Source organism: Geotrypetes seraphini, chromosome 5, assembly GCF_902459505.1.
Source record: "Geotrypetes seraphini chromosome 5, aGeoSer1.1, whole genome shotgun sequence".
NCBI lineage: Eukaryota > Metazoa > Chordata > Amphibia > Gymnophiona > Dermophiidae > Geotrypetes > Geotrypetes seraphini.
In genome coordinates this window covers 191,117,097-191,139,428 of record NC_047088.1, presented here as the reverse complement: position 1 = coordinate 191,139,428, position 22,332 = coordinate 191,117,097, and the positions used below count along the sequence as shown (strand labels likewise).

General features: G+C 47.2%; 2 protein-coding genes across 3 annotated transcripts in view; both read right to left on the bottom strand.

Annotated features, from left to right (window-relative positions):
* Positions 1–4,680, bottom strand: part of LOC117361387 (zinc finger protein 385B-like) — a 463,954-nt gene extending 459,274 nt beyond the window's left edge. For both annotated transcript variants that reach the window (XM_033946634.1, XM_033946631.1), the window contains exon 1: positions 4,549–4,680. In XM_033946634.1, coding sequence (XP_033802525.1) covers positions 4,549–4,573 — 25 coding nt within the window. In that variant the 5' untranslated portion in view covers positions 4,574–4,680. The remainder of the gene's footprint in view (positions 1–4,548) is intronic.
* A 249-nt stretch (positions 4,681–4,929) lies between these two features.
* Positions 4,930–22,332, bottom strand: part of LOC117361388 (zinc finger protein 385B-like) — a 90,966-nt gene continuing 73,563 nt past the window's right edge. The window contains exon 3 of the mRNA XM_033946635.1: positions 4,930–5,144. Within this exon, the coding sequence (XP_033802526.1) occupies positions 5,110–5,144 (35 nt within the window). The 3' untranslated portion in view covers positions 4,930–5,109. The remainder of the gene's footprint in view (positions 5,145–22,332) is intronic.

The following is a 22,332-nucleotide window of genomic DNA, read 5'->3' as shown; positions in this document are numbered from 1 at the left end:
AATTTCCAGAATAAACACTTGTTTCCTTTTGGCATCAAGCTGAACCTTCTCTTGCACAGCCTGTAGTACTGCCTTATTGTAAATCCCCTCCAGGATTTCCAACAGTTCCTGTTCCTACAGCAGTTTCTTTTCTCTGCCCAACTCAGGTAGCTAGTTCCAGCTAAATTCAGTGGGGTAATTAAGGCAGCTCTCACTCTCTCACTGCTGCAATGCACAGACAGGCTGCTGGTTTAGCAGGTGCCAACAGTGGCCTAATTAAGCCTGTCAGCAAGCTGGAGCTGTATACACACAAGCTCTTTCCCTTTCTCTTTTTTCTCTTGACACAAAACAAAAAGAAAGAAAACTCCTGCTGGTTTGGCTCTAAATACCTGTATATATATTCCCTTGCTAAACTTTAGCCAGAGCTCTTCTCCTTAGGCTGTTCCAAAAAAAAAGAAAACTTTCTATATTGAGGTCCCCGGCCTCTACAAACCCCTGGTCAGATTCTCTGCAGCAGCAGCTAAGAAACAGCATATGTGGGAGACTAGCCTTTTTAGCTGGCTAGCCCAGAATGGTCAGCACATATACTGCCATGATACAATTGCATATAAAGATAATTTTTTATTTGTTATCTTTTGCCTCACACAAAATAGAATGAATTTGGCTTACCTTAGCCAAACTGCTGCAGGCATTGGTCTGTTTTCCCAAGGCCTGCCTCGGTCTATCTCTAGGGAAAACTTGAGAGTTTCCAGCTGGTAAGTTCCTCCTACCTTTGCCCTTTTCTTCAACTGCCAATTGCCAACTCCAGACTCTGCCCTTTCTGCATCGTATGATTAGAACAAACTGCCCAAATCCTTATGACGAGCTCCGTCTCTGGCAGTGTTCAGGCCCAGTTAAAAGCCCACCTCTTTGATAGTGCTTTCATCTCCTAACTCCTTTCACCTTAGGTTCTGCATCCCCAATCCTATATGTCGTGTCTGTTCCATCCAAGTTAGATTGTAAGCTCTTCTGAGCAGAGACTGTCTATAATGTCAAAATGTGTACACCTTTCAGTGCTATATAAGTGATAAGTAATAGTAGTAGTAGTAGTAATAGTAGAGTTCCTCTTTCTCCATCGAGAACCTCTCTAGAATAAACCCAGCATGTCTCCCTCATATGTGACTCAACACTGAGCTCCTTAGCTCAGTGCATGCTAGGGACCTGTAGTTCCACATTTGATTAGCACCTCCTGCTGCCTGGGGGTATAATAATTGCATGGGGGAGGGAAACCCCCTTAATCTGTTACACGGTGGAATAGAAAACCTGATTAACATAAACAAACAAAAAATTTTCCCATGTACAGCTAAGTATAACTTCAACTTACTATATTTTAATGTGCCTGGACTAAAACTACTCTGAATAAAATGGAGGCAAGGACAATTACTCTGTCAACCTGGGTATCAAACCAGATCTGGATTAGCAAGCCAGTAATAACAAATATTATTACAGTAGCAGCCAGTTCAATTATTGATGCAGCTACAGTACAAAGCATGTATTTGAGGAGCCTAATTTATTAAAGTTTATTCAACAGGCACAGAATGAGAGAAACCCTTTGATAAACCAGGTCCAAAATAGATGTCATAACACTTCATAGAAGACATCTCATATTCTTCTACAGTAATTTCAGGTATTTATGAATTTTAAATCTGAGTGTTTATTTCTACCTAATTAGCGTTTTTTTCAGGATATAAAAACTGGCATTTATTTGTGTTTTCTTCTAAGTAGCATTATTGCTAGGTACGTTTGGATAGCTTTAGAGCTGCCAGCAGGAAAAAGGCTCACAAACAGAGTAAAAGATCCAAAAGAAGCATGATGAGGAGTGAGAAAGTAGTGAGAAGTGGTACTCTACTGGTGTTTATTCATAAATGAAGATTTTTTTATTGTATCAAGATTGTTTTGTCAGATTTAGGGGTTCTGTTACTAAGGCGTGCTAGTACGTCTTAGCGCGTGCTAAAAATTAGCGTGTGCTAAATGCAAACATGTGCTAACATGTCCATTATATCCTATGGATGCGTTAGCACGCGTTAGCATTTAGCGCGTGCTAAGACGCACTAGCGCCCCTTAGTAAAGGACCCCTTAATTGGTTAAATCTTAACATCAGAAACCCTAACTGAAAATGAAATTAATAGTATAAGTAAAGGTTAGCGGTTTAGCGGAAGGTGTCCTTCAATAAGAGGAGCGTGCAATAAGAACTGTTGGTGTAATACTCAGCCTATCTGAGGTGCAAGTGAAAAGAAGCTCCTCAGGTTGTCTAAAAATATTAATGTTCAGTAATTAAAAAAAAATGTCACAAGGTAAAGTGTCATTAGTGAGACTGCCAGTGGATTTGACACTGATAATTAGCTGCTTACAGCAAAGTATTACTAGAATAATCTAACTGAATGATTCTACTAGCAAGACTAATTTTGCATGGCCATATCAAAATTTCTAGCAATGAAGAGGTGATAATGCTTAAACTCTGGTAGATATTAGCTGCAGCCCTGACAATGCTAAATAATCGGACTGATTAATACAAGAGAATTTAACGTTAATAAAGAGTCTGAGGTACATATGAGTCAAAGAATGCGTATTTCAGATGTTGGCATTAAATATCTCTTATCATAAACTAGGATCAAAACGAGTTCAGTGATGTTGCATAAATTAGAAATTTCTATTAAACTGTGCTAGTAGTTTTTAGCGCAAAGGGCTGCGCTGAATGGCCCACGCTGCTCCCGATGCTCATAGGAACTCTTTGAGTGTCGGGAGAAGCGCGGACCAATCAGCGCGGCTCCCCGCGCTAGAAACTGTTAGTGCAGTTTTGTAAAAGGAGGCCTAACACTTTATTTATCACAAAATACTATAACACCTTTGCTTAATTTCAAAACAGTTCTAACAATAAAATTGTTTTAGAGCAGTAGGTAACAGGCGCATTTTAAGGTGAAATGTAAGCAGTTTTCAAAACATCTAAAAGATGTTTGAAATATGAATGGCATTGGTAAGGAGATTAGGTCCATGGAGAATGTCTCCTCTCTGGGGTGTAATTAGCTTTTTTTTTTTTCTTATATTTTGTTTTAATCTCTAAGGGACACCTTTGCAGAGCTATCAGCTTTGACAGAACACTGAAATCCTGGCAGTGAACCATAAATTGACCATTACCATAAAAAGGACTGTTAAATGAGAAACCATGTGCTCAGTATAAAACTAATTTCATGCTTTCAAAAGCACACAGTGGCTTCCAGCAAGATAGTGGCCCTGGGACTTGCAAAGACAGATTGGCTAACACAAACAGTTTGCTTCTGATGCAGTCTGCTTAGCCAGGCTTTAAATGCACTAGCAGCAAAATGGGAATTCTGGAATTTTCTGTCAAACAAAACCACACTTATCAACAATTTTACAGCTGAAAGAGAAAAAACAGCTACCTAGCAAATATATTTAGGAAGAAAAAGTCATAAGCAATCCTGTTTCCTAATCAGATAAATATAAAAAATAATTGTGGTTGATTTCTCATATCAAACATACTGATTAATATCAAATTAATATACATATTAATATCAAACACCATTAAAAAAGCACAGTAAGTTGACATGCCCTGTTGCTACAATAAAGCAAATTAAATATCGTATCACCCAAAGAGGAGGGAAACAGGAGGAGCAAAATTCTTGATGTGCAACTTTATATAAATACTATCCCTTAATTTATTGTCATATAACTGGGGCTGGTGCAAGAAGACATAACTATATTACTGTTTTTTGTAAATATCCAACTCCAGTAAAAAGATTTATTTAAGTAAAATCTAAAATGTATCCTGTTTGGTACCACATACAGTATTAAAACTCACTCCAAACATATGCAGTATATTTAGAAAGGCCTTTATGGATCCTGATGGCTCACTGAAAACAGTTAAGCAGGTGAGCTTTATCACCTATGTTATAGTGTTTACAGTGCTAGCTCGCTCCATTTAAAATGACAAATTAAATTAAAACACATCTAGGGAGACATGACAATAATTCTGTTTCTCTGTAATAAAAGTGATTGTCTTTTCGAATGAATCAGCTCAGGTCATTCTGTACATGACAGCTCATAACTTTTAACAATACTGTCACACACAAAATGTCAGCTCTAGCCTGGTGCCCATTTCATCTACTTTTGTAAAGGATCTCTGGAATATCTTTGGATTCCTACTCCAGCTAACACCCATAAAACATAAAATGAATCTCAAGACGTTGTAACTTTCCTTGGATGCATAAGGAGAGTGATATGCTTTTCTTTCCCCTTACTGTTAAACATAAGACTGATTATCACTGGCAAAATAAACATTTCAGATATAGAAGTTACCAGCTGGTAAGATTGCATGATACAAGTACAAAAAAAGAGAAAAAGGCTTACCATATGCACACACAAAGTAAGTTTCTAATACAGTTTCTCCTTTTGATTCCAGATGTACACAAATTATATACCATAAGAAATACATGTATATCCAAACGTCAGCTGGTGACATGCCAGAAAATTTCAGCCAGGTTTAAAACAAATTTCAAATAAAAGCAAGCTCACCTCTGCTAGGAAGTCCAGTCCACATTGTGCCACTTTTAGATGTAGAAAGGAACCCAGTACGAGAGGCAAAACTTCTATGTGACCAAAATGATCTACTGTGCTACAAATCTACTTGGCTCCAGCTCCTGCTCATCTGTGTGACAGCATATACTTTCAGATCAATGCAGCAGCTTCAAACCTTTCCAGATGCTGGCTCATTGCACTGCTCATTGAAAATCCTTTACACGCTGGCAACATTTTAAGGAAGGACAAGCGCACACTGAGTCATTTGTAAAGAAAGCAAAGCAATTTCAGCTCTACATCTTCATGCGTGCTGAAACACTGTCAAACTAGAAGTCTGAAAGCAAAATTATGCAGAGAAACATGCAATCTGAGCCTTCATTATCAATGCATGCAATCAGTTAGTGTGATCAAATTCAAGCAAGCAATAAAAAGAGGGATGGGATTGTGCAAGGCTCCACACATCCAGCTAAATCACAGAGTGGAGTCATCAATAAAAGCCTGGGTACATTTTAAAAATGGTCCTTTCCTCTCCAGTAATACTGTTGAGACAGAGCAGAATCAGTAAGCCCTGCTTTGAGTGATTAGGGTAAAAGCTGCAGGAGAGAAAGAAAACCTTCAGTGATTGCCTCTTCTTGAAGCCATCATGCAGAGAAATGAAAGCAGAAGTGACAATACATTTGCATTTACACAAAAGAAAAAAATACACAATTGCATACAGGTCTTAGTTTCTGGATTGTGCTAAGCTTAATAAAGTGACTGCACTGGCAGCACAGTTTTCAATTGAAACTCTATGCCATATATGGTGAAGAATAACCATTATCTCATAACAAGAGAAAACTGGTATTCAAAATTATTCCTTAAGAAAATGTTCTGTAGTATAAATCTATAATTTAACCCCCTCCCCCCCTCCCCCCCCGCAAGCTCTCCTTTTTGTATATTAACATTGTTCTCTTTACGTGAAAAATCTGATATACATTTGATTGCCCAGAGTGCTGCAACAGGGTTGTCACAAACAGAAGACTTACCATTATATCACCTGAATATGCACAAGGATTGTTACAGGACAGTTCCCATACAAATATATAAATATTTCTTCTGCTTGCAATGTTATAACAAATAGGGGCATCTGGTATATCCTTTTTGCAGAAATTCATGATGTAGAACTTGTCTCTTGTGTGACCAGCCATAGCCCATATTGTTAGTCTATGTGTGGAGGGGGGGGGGGGGTTGTATTGGGGGGAGGGGCTGATACCATATTTTTAAAATCTTTAAGATGTTATACTGTGCAATAAATGACCGGGATCCAAGTCAATTCTAAGAATAAAAAGTTTAAGAAGCATTAATAGGAAAAGGGAACATGAAAAGAAAAAAATGACAGGGAGAATGATTTTTTTATTTATTTAGGAAGTGAAGGTAGTAAGGATATCGGTAAAATGCAGGTAAATTATAGCTTTAACTACTGCTATCTGTATTCCAGCTGCCATGTTATTTTCAAGTGGAGGGGCATAATAAAAAAAAAACATCTAAGTCCCCTTTTGGCCTAAGGCCTTAAACGCTGAAAATAGAAGCAGGGAAAATGTCCATTATAAAAAAAAACGTCCAAAAAGGAGGGTTTTTTTGGCAATGGCCTGCCTCTATGTTCAGCTGTTTAAACGCCCAGACCACCACTATGTCTAAACTTACACCATATAATCAACCTTAAAAAAGCCTAAGTCCCAAACGCCTAAAACAAGGGCTTTTAGGTGAAGGAGGAGACAGTCCTTTGCCTAAAAGCTGGATTCTGTAACCAGTATCTGTGAAAAACAACACCGGTTACAGAATCCACCCCCGCCCCCCTCCCCTACAATGATCCGGGCAGGAGGGAGCCCAAGCCCTCCTGCCCTGTCGAACCGCGATCCCCCCAATGATATCGAGGCAAGAGGGAGCCCAAGCCTTCCTGCCCCATTGAACCACGACACCCCCCACCCCCGCTGACATCGGGCCAGCCCTCCTGACCAGGTGACCCCCCCTACCCCCCACCCCCACTAAGATACAGGCAGGAGAGATCACAGGCCCTCCTGCCCTCAACGCACCCCCCTCCCACGATCGCCCCCACCCGAAGACCTGCAAGACCCTCCGCCAACCCCTCGACCCCCCCACCCCCAATCTCCCTCCCCATACCTGCAAGGTGGGGTGGTGTTGGGGGGCTCACCATAACCTATAAGGTTATTTGAGATGTTTATGTGGCACCCTTTTTGTGAAGTTCACAGTAGTGCTCTGTAAGGTGCCCCACTGCTCTGTTGCCATGTCTGGGTGGCCAGCCCCATTACAAGATTGGTCCCTCCAATGTCCAAACAGTCTTGTTCTGGGTGTTTGGGATTTGGACAAAATTTTGTTCAAAAATGTGGTATAAAGACAGATGTCCTAGCGGTCTGAACAAACAATAGCCTGGACATCCAGATAGATGATTTTTGAAAAAAATATTCTAGACATATTTTTTGAAATGGGCATTTTCCCACTGCTGATTTTGGACGTCTAGCACTACAGTAGGATTTAGCCCAGCAGCTGCTTGAGGCTTGTTTGAGCCTGATAGCTCAAAGCACCCTACTCCCACCTAACTCCAGAGTGCTATCAGCTCAAGGCACTGATTTGAATGCTGAAGAGCAGATTGAGGAGGGGAAGCCAGGGAAGCCAGGGAAGCAGTCAGCTCCCAGACATTTATGCTGGTAGCAGTATCAGCTTTCTCTGGAGTAGAAACAGCTGGTGAGGAGTTAACTGTTGTAACTTCCTTTAATTAACCTAAACTGGCAGGAATGGTATCTGACTCTGCTGAGTCAGTTTCTAAGCCTGGGTCACCAGGCCGTCAGAATATTAAACCTCCATTGGTGACACTGGATTCAATTTGGGTAGCTCTGGTGCATTTGGAGTCCTCAGTAATGCAATGTTCTAATTAAGTGAGTACATTTTCAGCTAGATTGGATTTAAATGTTTCAAAAGCAAGAAGAAAAAATTAGCTCTTTGACTCAAAGAGTGGTGACTTTGGAACAGAGTATAGAGCAACAGGCTAATTTGTCAACTTCTGTGATTCAAGATTGGCTGGTGTCTCATCGGAGCAAGGCAGGATTAATTCGTCGAGGGCCCCTAGGCACACAAATACATTGGCCCCCCTGCCCCGCCCCACCCCACCATGCGCCCAGGTGGAAACAGGAAGTTGCGTCAGAGGGAAGCTTTGGGCAAGCAATACCGCTTGCACAATTACACTTCCTGTTGCCTTTCTTATCCACGTTGCTTGCTTGTCTTACTTTCCGTTGATGGGGGGGGGACTGCGTTGCCAATCGGGGTGGGGCTCGCATTGCCAATCGGGGGAGCGCGCGTTGCCGATCGATGCTGGAGGGGCCATCGCTGTTTGGAAAAAACAATGTTGATGCTCTCCTTCATTGGGCCCCCCCTGACCATTTCGGGCCCTAGGCACGTGCCTACTTGGCCTATTGGTTAATCCTGCCCTGCATCGGAGAATAGAATCTACTGAAAATAGGATTAGAATTTTGAATTTAAGATTTGTAAATTTTCCTAGGGTGCTGTATTTTGAAGATTCCTGTAGAAGTATTGCCACTTATTGCTAAATGTTAATTTTTGATGAGGAAGACACAGCAGGGAACAGAAGATCAACCTGTAGAAACCCTGGGAGCTGACTTAGATGCCACTACTATTTTAGACAGCTTGTAAATGATGATGTAACATTTTTTACTGTGTTCAATTCGGGGTATTATCAACACTCTACAATGTTCAACACCAAATCCCGAATAATAAAAAGGTAGTAAACACTTTGATATTTTTAAAGGCCTCAGCCCCACCACTTCACCGCTATATATAATTTGATGACGAAGAGATTCCTCGAGAGGGGATACCCAGGTAGAGCTATTAAGCAAGCTTTCTTACAAGTAAAATATACCCAGAGAGAGCTTCTATTAGAGGACTCTGATACCACATCCGAGGATGAGAGTTTAACATGCATTCTCCCCTTTTCCCAAGCAGTAAACATGATGGTTGGGATTAAGAAACAATATTGGCAAGTGGTACAGATGCATCAGGCCCTCCATGAATTTCCGAGGGTGGCATTCTCTAGAGGTATTACATTAGGGCAAAGATTTGATTTCCAGAAATATGGGGTGCGACAAAGGATGGAAAGGGGTCTGCATAAGAAATGTGGGAGATGCCAGTGGTGTTCCACTACTATAGAGGGAGAGATGTGGAAAGTCCCGGGGAAAGGGGTCACTCTTAGGTCTAAAGCTACTACTAATTGTAATTCTGCAGAAGTAGTGTATGCTATAGTATGCCCATGTGAGCTAATATATATAGGACGGACAAGAAGGTCTGTCAAGACACATCTCACAGAACACAAGTCCCATATAGCTAATGGGCACCTACAGGCACTGGATGTCTAAACAACATGACAGATGACTTACGCTGGCGCATCATTGACAAGATACGCTGGCGCATCATTGACAAGATTGAAGGGAGCAGTGGCGTACCTTGCATATGTGACATCCGGGGCCCATCATTTTTTGACCCCCCCCATCTGTATGAAAACATGATTTTTATTAACAATCCACACGTCACACATGAGTACCTAGGAAAAGGCAGCATCTTACATACTGCAATTAGCAGTACAACATCAATACACCCATTGTAAAACTAAACAAGCCAGACTAGTACAGATCAATCCTGCAGTCAATCCTAACAAAAAATCATGTCTTTCGAACACACAGAACACAGAAAACACCTTCGCCTAGTATGGAATATGTAATCACAAACTAACCCCTCCACTACAAAACTGTAGTGTGGATTTTAGCTATGGAGGTAACAGCTCTGATGCTCATAGAATTATGAGCATCAGAGCTGCTACCACTACGGCTGGTGCTAAAAAACGCTTCACAGTTTTGTAAAAGGGGGGATAAAATAGAAATACATAGACAAAGATTTAAATTGAACCAGCAAGAAGCTGGACTCTACATTCAATGCTCCACAGAAACAGTGACACATGTCTCCTAAAGCAATAAATAAATACAAAATTTTTTTCTACCTTTGTCTTCTGTGGTTTCTGCTTTCCTCATCTTCTTGTAACTCTCTTCCTTCCATCCACTGTCAGCCGTCTCTCTTCCCCTATATGGCATCTTCTCTCCTTCTATGCCCCTTCCAGAAACTGTATGCCTCCCCCTTCCATCTCTCCTTTCACCCCATTGGTCTGGCATCTCTCTCTTCTCCTTCCCTCTCCCACACCTCTCCTCTGAAATCCCTTTCCCTTTTTTCCCTCATTTTCCTTTCAATTTATTTTCTGCATCTGTCTAGATTATGTTCTTACTACCCTCTCACCAATGTCCTTTTTTACTGTCTACCTAAAGCTTGCCACCTCTTTCCCTCACCCCTCCAGTGTTTCCCTAACTCAATCTTTTTCTCCCCATCATGTGCCCTCCTTTTATTTATCCCCTCCTTCCATCATGTACCCTCTTTCTCCAACCCTTCCATCTAGTACCTTCGCCTCTCTCTGTCCACTTCCATCCAGCATCTGCTTCCCTCTTTCTCTCCTCCCATTTCCTTCCAGCATTTGCTCCCTTATCTCTCCCATCTGCACTTCCATCCAGCAGAGGCTCCCCACTACCATCCAATGTCTGCCCTTTCTCTCTCCATCTACCCCTCTTTAATCAGCATCTGCCCCCTTTCTTTCCCTCCAATATCCTTCCCCCTTATGTCTCTCCCCTTTCTCTGTACATCAATTCCATCAGCACCACCCTTCCATAACACTCTGCCCCCTTTCTTTCCCTCCACCACTCTTCCATTCCAGCAGTCCTACTCCTTTCTCTCCCTTCATGCAGCAAGGTCTCGCGATGACTGTAGCTGCCGGCTGCCAGTCCACCCCACTCCGACGTACTTGCTCTGGAGCGGACTCGGCAGCCACATGCTGGAAGGTCCCGCGATGACTCATCTGCTGGCTCTGCTCTGGAAGAAGTAAGTTACATCGGAGGAGGTGGACCCGGCAGATGCAGGGAGTTGCGGCAAAGTCCCACAATGACTGCGTCTGCTGGGTCCACCCCCTCCGACGTAACTTACTTCTTCCGGAGCAGAGCCAGCAGATGAGTCATCGCGGGATCTTCCTGCACCTCAGTGCGGCTGCCGATTCTGCTGAAGAGAAAGTAAGTCAGAGGTAATGTGACCATTTAGCTTATAACCCATTCTGAGCTCTTTGGGGAGGATGGGATAGAAAACGAAATAAACAAATAATTGAATAAATACGTGGAGCGGCATAATCAAAAAATACGTCCAAGTCCGCTTTGGGCATAGAGTGCTATTCGCCCAAAGTCGGCAAAGTCTAAAGTCCATTCTTGAAAAATACATCCAAGATATTTTTTTCCAAAAATCGTCTACTTCTAAGTCTAGCCGTTTGATCGTCCAGACAGCCAAGAGTATTATTCAAATTTTCCTGTATCTGCTTTAAGCTGATATCGGGATTGTCTCCAGCTTATCTTTTTCCTCATTTTGTGTTGCATACAGTGGCGTACCTAGGGTATGTGGCACCCGGGGCCCATAATTTTTTGACACCCCCCCCATGTAAAAAAATATTTTTTGTAATAACCATGAAACTGAATAAATGGTCATAATAGAAACAGGCAGTGAAAATTTTCTTTTATTGAACCTCATATATATAACCATTATTCCAAACATACCATAACATAACATAAATTATGTCTGAATTGTCATGACATCAGAAGTACATATGGAGTAGTTGCAGGTGATGCTTGGGACAGTTCTGATTGTGTTAGTTCGGTTTTATGTGTTTTTTGAATAGAAGGGTTTTTAATTTCTTTTTTGAAGGTTTTGTAGTTTGTGGTCGAGGTCAATAAGTTGTAGAGTTGGGGGTCGAGTGTTGCAGCTCGAATGGCTAGGAGGTTGTCGAACATTTTTTTTCTTTTGACGTTTTTGGTTGGAGGGTGTGTGAATGGTGCGTGAGTTCTCCTATGTCTGGTTGAGGTGGATTGAATTATTTAGCTGAAGAAATTAGTTACCCCCCCCCCCCCATTCCACACACATTAATTCTCTTCCATTTTTGTTCCCAGTATAAAAAACACTGATAAGTTCTCAGAAAAAAAATACATTAAAATAAGAAGTGAAAACAAAGGCCCCTACAGATGAGAACATAACATAAGAATAGCCTAACTGAGTCAGACCAATGGTCCATCATGCCCAGTAACCCATTCTCATGGAAGCCAATCCAGATCACTAGTACCTGGTCAAAACCCAAAGAGTAGCAACATTCCATGCCACCGATCCAGGGCAAGCAGATGTTTCCCCCATATCTTAATAACAGACTATGGACTTTTCCTCCAGGAATTTGTCCAAACCTTTCTTAAAACCAGCTACGCTATCTGCTTTTACCATAACTTCTGGCCACTTCATTTTTAAGCTGAGATCTTTCCTTCCAAACAGAGACTTTGCTAGATGTCAAATACAGCACAAGGTAACTTCACACGGACTTAGCTGTGCAGGAAATGTGAATCTCCTCATACACCCACCATATAGTGCAAAAATGTGCAAAGGTCTGTGTTTTTTCTTTCGATCACTACATAGACTAATGCCACACAAGCAGCGCTGTTACAAACATATTCTGTAGGTCAGTGCTAAGGTTAACAAAGTTTCCTTCCTTGGACCAGAAGGAGATACTGACAAACCACTGGAAGAGATCCCAAAACAACTACCCAGGAACAACACCCAAAGACCCACTCAGTGTGTGAACCAGTTGAGTGGAGTGGACTAACTGGGGGGTGGAAATGGGCCCGGAGTTTGCTCAGCAGAATTTCCCAGATCATCTCTTCCTCTCAACACATTGACACGCTGCCACCACCACCACTAGGAACACCTCACCGGGTAGGTCAGCAATGCTATAAACTTTATAAAACACATTATTATATTTTCTTATAAAGCACATATTTTAACTGAACACTCTGACATCCTCAGCCTTTCCATTCACAAAAATAGAAGGAAGAAAAGTTCCCATTTCCTGCTGTCTCATGTCCCCGGCCTATACAATATTTTTCTTCTGCAGAGTGCAGACCCTTCAAAAATCTGACCAAATCCTCATTTCACTTGCATTATAAAGTACTGAGGATGCCATCTCTCCCCAATCCCAGGTCCTAAAGTCTAAGACAGTAGCGCAAACTAGTGCTGCCAGATTCAGGAAAAAAAATTTCGATTCGATTCAGCCTATTGAATTGGTTTATCGATTCGATTTTCCTGCCCAATTGGGTGTTTTTTTCAAACATCCTGGTGGGTTTATTTTATAGCTTTTTCACCCCCCTTTGGCTTCTGCTAACCACACTGGCGCTGTGGTGTAAATAAAATAAAGAAACAAAAAGGACTTTTCCTCTCTCTGTTAAATCCTAGCTCACGTTTGCGGTCTAACAGCAGCTCTGGCAGGATACACATTTCAAATCTGACATATTGTAATAAAAAAACAGAAAATAAAATTAGTTTTTCTACCTTTTTGTTGTCTGGTTATTTTTCAAATCTTGTTGGTCCAAGGCTCTGGTTGTCTTCTGATAACTTCTTGCCAAGGTCTCCTTCTTTCTTCTTTCTCCGTGCTAACCATCCATCTGCCATCTCTCTCCTCCCCTTCCGTTTCCCTTCCCTCCCCCAGATGTCTGGCATCTTTCCTTTTTTTGTCTCCCTCCACAGATCCACCTTTTCTTAACTACCCTTTCATCCAGCAGCTCTCCCTCCTTCCCCACCACCCCAGGGTCCATCATCTCTCCCTTTCTTTTCCCAACTACCCTCCTAACCAGTATCTCTATCCCCCCACACCATCCCTTGTGTCCAACTTCTCTCCCTTTCTGTTCCTTCCCTCCCTAAAACCCATGTCCATCATCTCTCTCTGTCTCCTCTATTTCCAGACCCATTATTTCTTCCCACCCAAAGTCGGGCATATGCACGTCTCTTTGAACCCCTCCCCCTTCCCTCCGTGTACTTCTACCCCAGGGCCCCCCTCCCCTGAAGGCCTATCCCCCCTTAAAGGTCTGCATCCCACCCCTGAAGGCCTGTCCCCCCCTTGAAGGCCTGCACCCCCCCTGAAGGCTTGCCCCGCCCCCTTGAAGGCCTGCCTGCCTGTTCCCCTTGAAGGCCTGCCCCCCTGAAGGCCTGCCCCCCCCTTGAAGGCCTACACCCCCCTCGAAGGCCTGTCCCCCCCTTGAAGGCCTGCCTGCCTGTTCCCCTTGAAGGCCTACCCCCCCGAAGGCCTACACCCCCCTCGAAGGCCTACACCCCACCAAGGCCTGCAACCCCCCAAAGGCCTACACCCCCCTTGAAGGCCTGCCTGCCTGTCCCCCCCTTGAAGGCCTGTCCCCCCCTGGAAGGCCTGTGCCCTCCCTGGAAGGCCTGTGCTCCCCTAAGGCCTGCACCCCCCCAACAGCCTGTCACCCTCCCCCTTGAAGGCCTGTCCACCCCCAAAGGCCTGCACCCCCCCGAAGGCTTGTCCCCCCTTTGAAGGCTTGCCTGCCTGTTCCCCTTGAAGGCCTGCCCCCCTGAAGGCCTGCCCCCCCCTTGAAGGCCTACACCCCCCCTCGAAGGCCTGCCTGCCTGTTCCCCTTGAAGGACTACCCCCCGAAGGCCTACACCCCCCTCGAAGGCCTACACCCCCCTCGAAGGCCTACACCCCCCCAAGGCCTGCACCCCTCAAAGGCCTACACCCCCCTTGAAGGCCTGCCTGCCTGTCCCCCCTTGAAGGCCTGTCCCCCCTGGAAGGCCTGTGCCCCCCTAAGGCCTGCCCCCCCCCAACGGCCTGACACCCCTCCCCCTTGAAGGCCTGTCCACCCCCAAAGGCTTGTCCCCCCTTTGAAGGCTTGCCTGCCTGTTCTCCATGAAGGCCTGTCCCCCTGAAGGCCTGTCTCCCCCCCCCACAAGGTCTTCCTGCCCGCCCCACCCTGAAGGCCTGCCTGCCTGTTCCCCTTGAAGGCCTGCCCCCCCCCGAAGGCCTACACCCCCCTCGAAGGCCTACACCCCACCAAGGCCTGCAACCCCCCAAAGGCCTACACCCCCCTTGAAGGCCTGCCTGCCTGTCCCCCCCTTGAAGGCCTGTCCCCCCCTGGAAGGCCTGTGCCCTCCCTGTAAGGCCTGTGCTCCCCTAAGGCCTGCACCCCCCCAACAGCCTGTCACCCTCCCCCTTGAAGGCCTGCACCCCCCCGAAGGCTTGTCCCCCCTTTGAAGGCTTGCCTGCCTGTTCCCCTTGAAGGCCTGCCCCCCTGAAGGCCTGCCCCCCCCCCTTGAAGGCCTACACCCCCCTCGAAGGCCTGCCTGCCTGTTCCCCTTGAAGGACTACCCCCCGAAGGCCTACACCCCCCTCGAAGGCCTACACCCCCCTCGAAGGCCTACACCCCCCCAAGGCCTGCACCCCTCAAAGGCCTACACCCCCCTTGAAGGCCTGCCTGCCTGTCCCCCCCTTGAAAGCCTGTCCCCCCTGGAAGGCCTGTGCCCCCCTAAGGCCTGCCCCCCCCCAATGGCCTGACACCCCTCCCCCTTGAAGGCCTGTCCACCCCCAAAGGCTTGTCCCCCCTTTGAAGGCTTGCCTGCCTGTTCTCCATGAAGGCCTGTCCCCTGAAGGCCTGTCTCCCCCCCCACAAGGTCTTCCTGCCCGCCCCACCCTGAAGGCCTGCCTGCCTGTTCCCCTTGAAGGCCTGCCCCCCCGAAGGCCTACACCCCCCTCGAAGGCCTACATCCCCCTCAAAGGCCTGCCCCCCCCTCAAAGGCCTGCCCCCCCTCGAAGGCCTGCCCCCCCTTGAAGGCCTGCACCCCCCTGAAGGCCTGTCCCCCCTTGAAGGCCTGCCTGCCTGTCCCCCCCCCTTGAAGGCCTGACCCCCTTGAAGGCCTGTGCCCTCCCTGGAAGGCCTGTCCCCCCCCCTATGGCCAGCACACCCACCCCCCCGACGGCCTGTCACCCCCCTGAAGGCCTGCCTGTCCCCCTTGAAGGCCTGTCCCCCCCCCGAAGGCCTGCACCCCCCCAAAGGTCTGCCTGCTTGTCCCCCCCTTGAAGGCCTGTCCCCTCCCTGGAAGGCCTGTCCTCCCCCTAAGGCCTGCACCCCCCCCCCCGACGGCCTGTCACCCCTCCCCCGAAGGCCTGCCTGTTCCCCTTGAAGGCCTGTCCCCCCCCGAAGGCCTGCACCCCCCAAAGGCTTGTCCCCCCTTTGAAGGCTTGCCTGCCTATTCTCTATGAAGGCCTGTCCCCCTGAAGGCCTGTCTCCCCCCCTCCACAAGGTCTGCCTGCCCGCCCCACCCTGAAGGCCTGCTGCCCCCTCCCAACTACCTCGAAGGACCGCTCGGCCCCACCACCACCACAACGACGAAGCATTGCTTATTCCCCAGGCGAAACAGCCTGCAGCAAGATCGCGCGATGCCAGCGATCTTTGCTTGCTTCGGCTGTTACCTCCGCCGCGGTCCCGCCCCCTCCTCTGACGTCAGAAGAGGGGCGGGACCGTTGCGGAGGAAACAGCCGAAGCAGGCAAAGATCGCTGGCATCGTGATCTTGCTGCAGGCTGTTTCCAGATGCGAGACCCGTCGCGGGGGGAGGGAACCGGACCGGACCAGGAACACCCCCTCAGGGCTTGGCACCCGGGGCGGACCGCCCCCCCCATCCCCCCTCTTGGTACGCCACTGGTTGCATAGACCATCAAGAGAAACTAGAAATGTCTACTTATTTGCTTATCCAAAAATTAATGGGTATAGATATAAGACCTTCTTAGATAGGACCCTAGCATTTCAAGCTGGTAGGCAACAATCTTGGTTAGGTAAATGTATTCAGCAAGCTATTTTATCCTATTGCTGTTTTCAGAAATTAATTAAGACCACTGTGTTCGATAAGTTTATTACTTAGTGAGTTTTATTATTGAAATTCTATTTTACAAATATTTGTATTTTTTACTGTATTATTGTATTTCGCTGATTGTCCAGCTCTTTTTAGTGTAAACCGCCTAGAACTTTTGGTTATGGTGGTATAAAAGAATAAAGTTATTATTATTATCTTTATACAGCATTCTCATCCAAAAAATTGTCCAAGCCCCAAACACTTAGAACAAGACCTTTTGGATGTGGGAGGGGAAAGCAAAGTGATGTACTGGCCACCCAGACATGGCAACAAGATATAAGACGTAGTGGGGCACCTTGTAGGGCACCTTCAAAAAGAGTAGTGGAACACCTTATAGGGCACTGCTGTGAACTTCACAAAAAGGGTGCCATAAAACATCTCACCCTTGCAGGTCATGGTGAGACCCCTAAAACACCCCAAAAACTTATTATGCCCACCTGTCTACAACCCCAATAGCCCTTATGGCTTCAGGTGCCACCTATATGGCAGTACAGTAGGGTTTTTTGGGGGGGTTGGTGTTCTCACATTTTTCACCATGAATGCAGTGGTTAAAGTGGCTTATGGGACTGAGTCCTCCTCTCTATGTTTCACTAACCCACCCGCCCAGACTACTTAAGCCACCTCTGTGCAGATCTACTAGGCTTTCCTATGCCTATGTGCTGATGTTCTGGAGGCATTTTTATTCTGATTTTTATGGCAGTGTGCGGGGATCAGTGATCACTTGGGGAGTGTGTGGGGGTCTGTACTTTGTGTCTACAGTGGTTATCTGGGCACTTAGACTTGTTTTTAGATTGCCTAAGTCACAACGTATAAGTTCTGTCCAAGCAGCCTCGTAAAACTTTCGGTTATACTTGCAGTATGAATAGGTCCAGGTCGGCCCACATCCTGCCTAAATCCCACCCTCACCACTCCTCCTAAAATTCCCTTTTCAGCTCTGGGTGTACAGTGGCATTCAGAGGCCTAAAAAGTCCCTGGATACATCTAAAAACCTGTTTCGTTTACCGGTACTTCGACGACCTGTCTTTTAGATCGTCCAAGTGTCGATTTAGGCAGGTTTTTAGACATATTTCTGTTTTGATTATGAACCTCATAATATCTTTTTCAGAACAGGTATAAATTTGTATACAGTGCTTCCCCACGGATTCAGTCAGTGGTTCACGGTCCTGGTCATTCGCGGTATTTTCTGACCGCGAATGACCGGGCAGAGGAGGCAAGAGAGGGCACAGCTGGAGAGGCAGGAGGTGGCAGCCGGAGCGTCGGTGAATGAAGGAAATCACTTGTTATATGCTCTGACCGCCTCTTCCTGTACTAAAGTCGAGCCTTACCAATCAGGAGCTACGTGTCAAAGCAGCTCTTGATTGGCGAGGCCCGACTTTAGTACAGGAAGAGGCGGTCGGAACACATAGCGAGTGATTTCCTTCACTCGCCGGCGCTCCTTCTGCCCTCTCCTGCCTCTCCAGCTGCCCTCTCCTGTCTCTCCAGCTGCCCTCTCCTGTCTCCCCTACCTAAAAACCGTATTTGTGTTTTTTTGAAATTCACCGGGGGTTCCTGAAATGGAACCCCCACAAATTTCGGGGGAGTACTGTATAGGCATTTGAGTGCTCTTTGAGTGGTTCTAGGAGACAGTTTTATGGAAGTACATGACTTACAACAGGTGTCTTTTTGGACTTTTCACATAGGCACTCTGTTGTAGACTTATCCCCTAAAAAAGTCTCTCTCTCAAAGGGAGGGCGATTTTGAAAAGCCTTTTACCCATGTACAAGGGATCTTCAAAAACTTTCTGCACTTTTATTTTTTTTTAAACACTACTTATTGAATATCTCAAAAGCAAATTACATCCAGTGCCCCAGGTACATTAGATAGATTGTGAGCCCACCAGGACAGACAGGGAAAAATGTTTGAATAAATTAATGTAAACTATTCTGAGCTCCCTTGGGAGACTGGTATAGAAAATTGAATAAATAAATTAAATAAATAATTTTTTCCACAGGTGAGCCAGCTTGCCTGACTAGTCACATGACATTCTACGACACACCCTCTTACCACTTCTTCCACCCCAATCATTTCCCATAAAAATATGAAAGTGTGGAAACTTTTCAAAGAACCCTTGTAAATAGCTAATTACTGGATGCACAGGATATTTGAAAACTGCTCACCCATGGGCCAATGCTCAGAACACCGTTGTTACAGTATATGGAAGAGTGCCCAGCCAATACCACAGGAGCTGCACAGAAAAATAGATCTCCAATGCTCAGTGGTATAAAAGATGCACATGATATGCACACTATTTAGCTGAAAGCAAAAGGGAAGAATATGGGGGTAATAATCAAAATAAAAAAGTCTAAAAAGCGTCCTAAGTGGCTACTTGGATGATCAAAAAGCCTGATCGTCCAAGTACCCATAACCAAAGCTGGTTTTTAGACGTATCTAAAACCAACTTAGGCCTTTCCCCTACTTCTAAATGCACAGAGAGAAAAGAGGTGTGTTTAGAGGAGGGGAAAGGGCGGGCAGTGGGCGGGAGGTGGGCCGACCTACACCTAGCCGTACAACAGGTATAACCAATACAGTTTAGTCGGCACTTAGACCTTTTTCACTTAGATGAAATAAAACCAGGTCTAAGTGCCGAAAAAGGGGCCGCTGAGCTGATGGCCGTTGGCGCCATCAGTTCAGCGGTCCGGCAACCTAACCATCGTGGCAGGAGAGATGCCTCATTTCCCCTACCGCGATGCCATCACTCCTCTACCCGAACTGCCGCGACCCACGGCAGTTCCGGTAGAGGAGTGATGGCATCGCGGTAGGGGAGATGAGGCATCTCTCCTGCCGCGATGGATCACTCCCCCCTTCAAACAACATCGGGGCAAGAGGGAGCCCAAGCCCTCTTGCCCCGTTGAAGCTGCGACCCCCCACCCCCGACTCAATTGGGCCAGGAGGGAGCCCAACCCCTCCTGGCCCAGGCGACCCCCCCTACACCCCGACACATTCGGGCCAGGAGGGAGCCCAAGCCCTCCTGGCCCAGGCGACCCCCCCTACCCCCACCCCCCACTACATTATGGGCAGGAGGGATCCCAGGCCCTCCTGCCCTCGATGAACCGTCCGATGAACCCCCAATCGGGCCCCCCAGCTGACCCGCGACCCCCCTGGATGACCCCACGACCCCCTCCCACCTACCCCCCTTCCCCGTACCTTTTCGTCGTTGGCCGGACAGACGGGTACCAAACCCGTCCGTCCGGCATGCAGGCCACCGAAGAATGGGGCTGGATTGGCCCAGCGGTACCAAAGCCCCGCCTACTGTTGGGGTCTAAGGCGCCTGAGCCAATCAGAATAGGCCCAGGAGCCTTAGGCCCCTCCTGTGGGCGGGGCCTTAGGCACATGGGCCCACCCGGGGGGGGATTCTGTAACCGGTGTTGTTTTTGACAGACACCGGTTACGGAATCCAGCTTTTAGGTGAAGGACTAGCTCCTCATTCGCCTAAAAGCCCTTCTGTTGGACGTTTTTTTGTTTCATTAAGGTTTAAAAGTGTAGACGTGCTGTGGGGGTACTTTTAGACGTAGTGGAGATTGGCCGTTTAGGCAGGGGAGGGCCATAATCAAAACATGGACGTTTGTTTTGGTTATGGACACTTTCCCTGCTTCTGGGTTGAACTTTTAGGGACTTAGGCCAAAAGGGGACTTAGATGCTTTTTTTGATTATGCCCCTCCACGCCTTTTGTGTGTGTGCACGAATTTTGAAATAAGCACAGCTCTTGTACACATGTGCCAGGCAAACCCAGATGCATAGCACACATTATTGCCATTCTTTGGCCCTTTAAATATAAGCTTTTCAATTTTTTTTTTCACTTGTAAAGCTTACATTTAAATGCAGAAAATGGGTGCTTCCACTTTTGGGTTTGCTGTGACTCACACACATTCATCTCTCATTACCAGCACTTGCATGGGCTTCCTTCTGCTTCTAAATTAAATAATAAACTGCAGATTATAAAGACAACAATGTGGGAAATCCTGTCTTCAAATGACCTAATACCAGCTGTGAGCTGGCATTAGTTTTCACCTTTATTTTGTGTGCTGTTCTCTGAGCATTAGGAAGGAATAGGAAATGACCTCATTAGCATCCATTTGACTACATTGGAATGCTAGTTTCCACTATATTTGGTGAACATATTGTGTCCCATGCTACAGCCCTATAAGTATTGTATGCTTTCTAGCAATGATGTTAAGTTTTGAGCACTGGCCTACCGGCCTGAAATTCTCTGTGGGGAACTTTTTCATTGCAGTTATCAAAAGGAAAGTATGTGTGTACTTTTCACCTTTAGAACTGGTGCAATGTCTGCAGGAAAAAAAAAAATTAAACTTTGCACTTACACGTACAGTTTTAAAAGCTGCCCCTTATCTGATCTTCTGTAAAGAAATGGAAAAGACCAGCACAAAATAAATGATAAAAATTAGATCAATTATGAAAATGGATTAGTTAACTTTGGTCTTGCCAACAAAGGATCATGACGCAGTATTTTGAACCCTAAAGAACATTTTCCCCAGGAAGCTCCTATCACATGCCCTTTTAGTGGTTAGTAAACAAACCACTGATGACCAGAGCCCATATCAAAAATTAAACAAAACATACCGTATTTTCACGCAAATAACGCGCACCCGTATAAAACGCGCACACGGGTATAGCGCGCAGAAATCACGATGATATGTACAAAAACTTTGGTATACCGCGCTCACGGTTATACCGCGCATGCTGCCCGACGCTCCTTTCGCCCGCCCTGACTTTCTGTGCGCTGTCCCGACTCTCCGTTTACCCCCCCTGACTTCCGTGCACTGTCCCCCCTTGAAGGTATGTCCCCATCCTGAAAACCTAATGCCCCCCCCCCGACGTCCGATACATCCCTCCCCCAGAAGGACCGCCGACTCCCCAACAATATCGGGCCAGGAGGGAGCCCAAACCCTCCTGGCCACGGCGACCCCCTAACCCCACCCCGCACTACATTACGAGCAGGAGGGATCCCAGGCCCTCCTGCCCTCGACGCAAACCCCCCTCCCCCCCAACGACCGCCCTCCCCAAGAACCTCCGACCGCCCCCCCAGCCGACCCGCGACCCCCCTGGCGACCCCCACGACCCCCCCACCCCCCTTCCCCGTACCTTTGGTAGTTGGCCGGACAGACGGGAGCCAAACCCGCCTGTCCGGCAGGCAGCCAACGAAGGAATGAGGCCGGATTGGCCCATCCATCCTAAAGCTCCGCCTACTGGTGGGGCCTAAGGCGCGTGGGCCAATCAGAATAGGCCCTGGAGCCTTAGGTCCCACCTGGGGGCGCGGCCTGAGGCACATGGTCGGGTTGGGCCCATGTGCCTCAGGCCGCGCCCCCAGGTGGGACCTAAGGCTCCAGGGCCTATTCTGATTGGCCCACGCGCCTTAGGCCCCACCAGTAGGCGGAGCTTTAGGATGGATGGGCCAATCCGGCCTCATTCCTTCGTTGGCTGCCTGCCGGACAGGCGGGTTTGGCTCCCGTCTGTCCGGCCAACTACCAAAGGTACGGGGAAGGGGGGTGGGGGGGTCGTGGGGGTCGCCAGGGGGATCGCGGGTCGGCTGGGGGGCGGTCGGAGGTTCTTGGGGGGGGCGGTCGTTGGGGGGGAGGGGGGTTTGCGTCGAGGGCAGGAGGGCCTGGGATCCCTCCTGCCCGTAATGTAGTGCGGGGTGGGGCTAGGGGGTCGCCGTGGCCAGGAGAGTTTGGGCTCCCTTCTGGCCCAACTACCAAAGGTACGGGGAAGGGGGGTGGGGGGGTCGTGGGGATCGCCAGGGGGGTCGCGGGTCGGCTGGGGGGGCGGTCGGAGGTTCTTGGGGGGGGGCGGTCATTGGAGGGAGGGGGGTTTGCGTCGAGGGCAGGAGGGCCTGGGATCCCTCC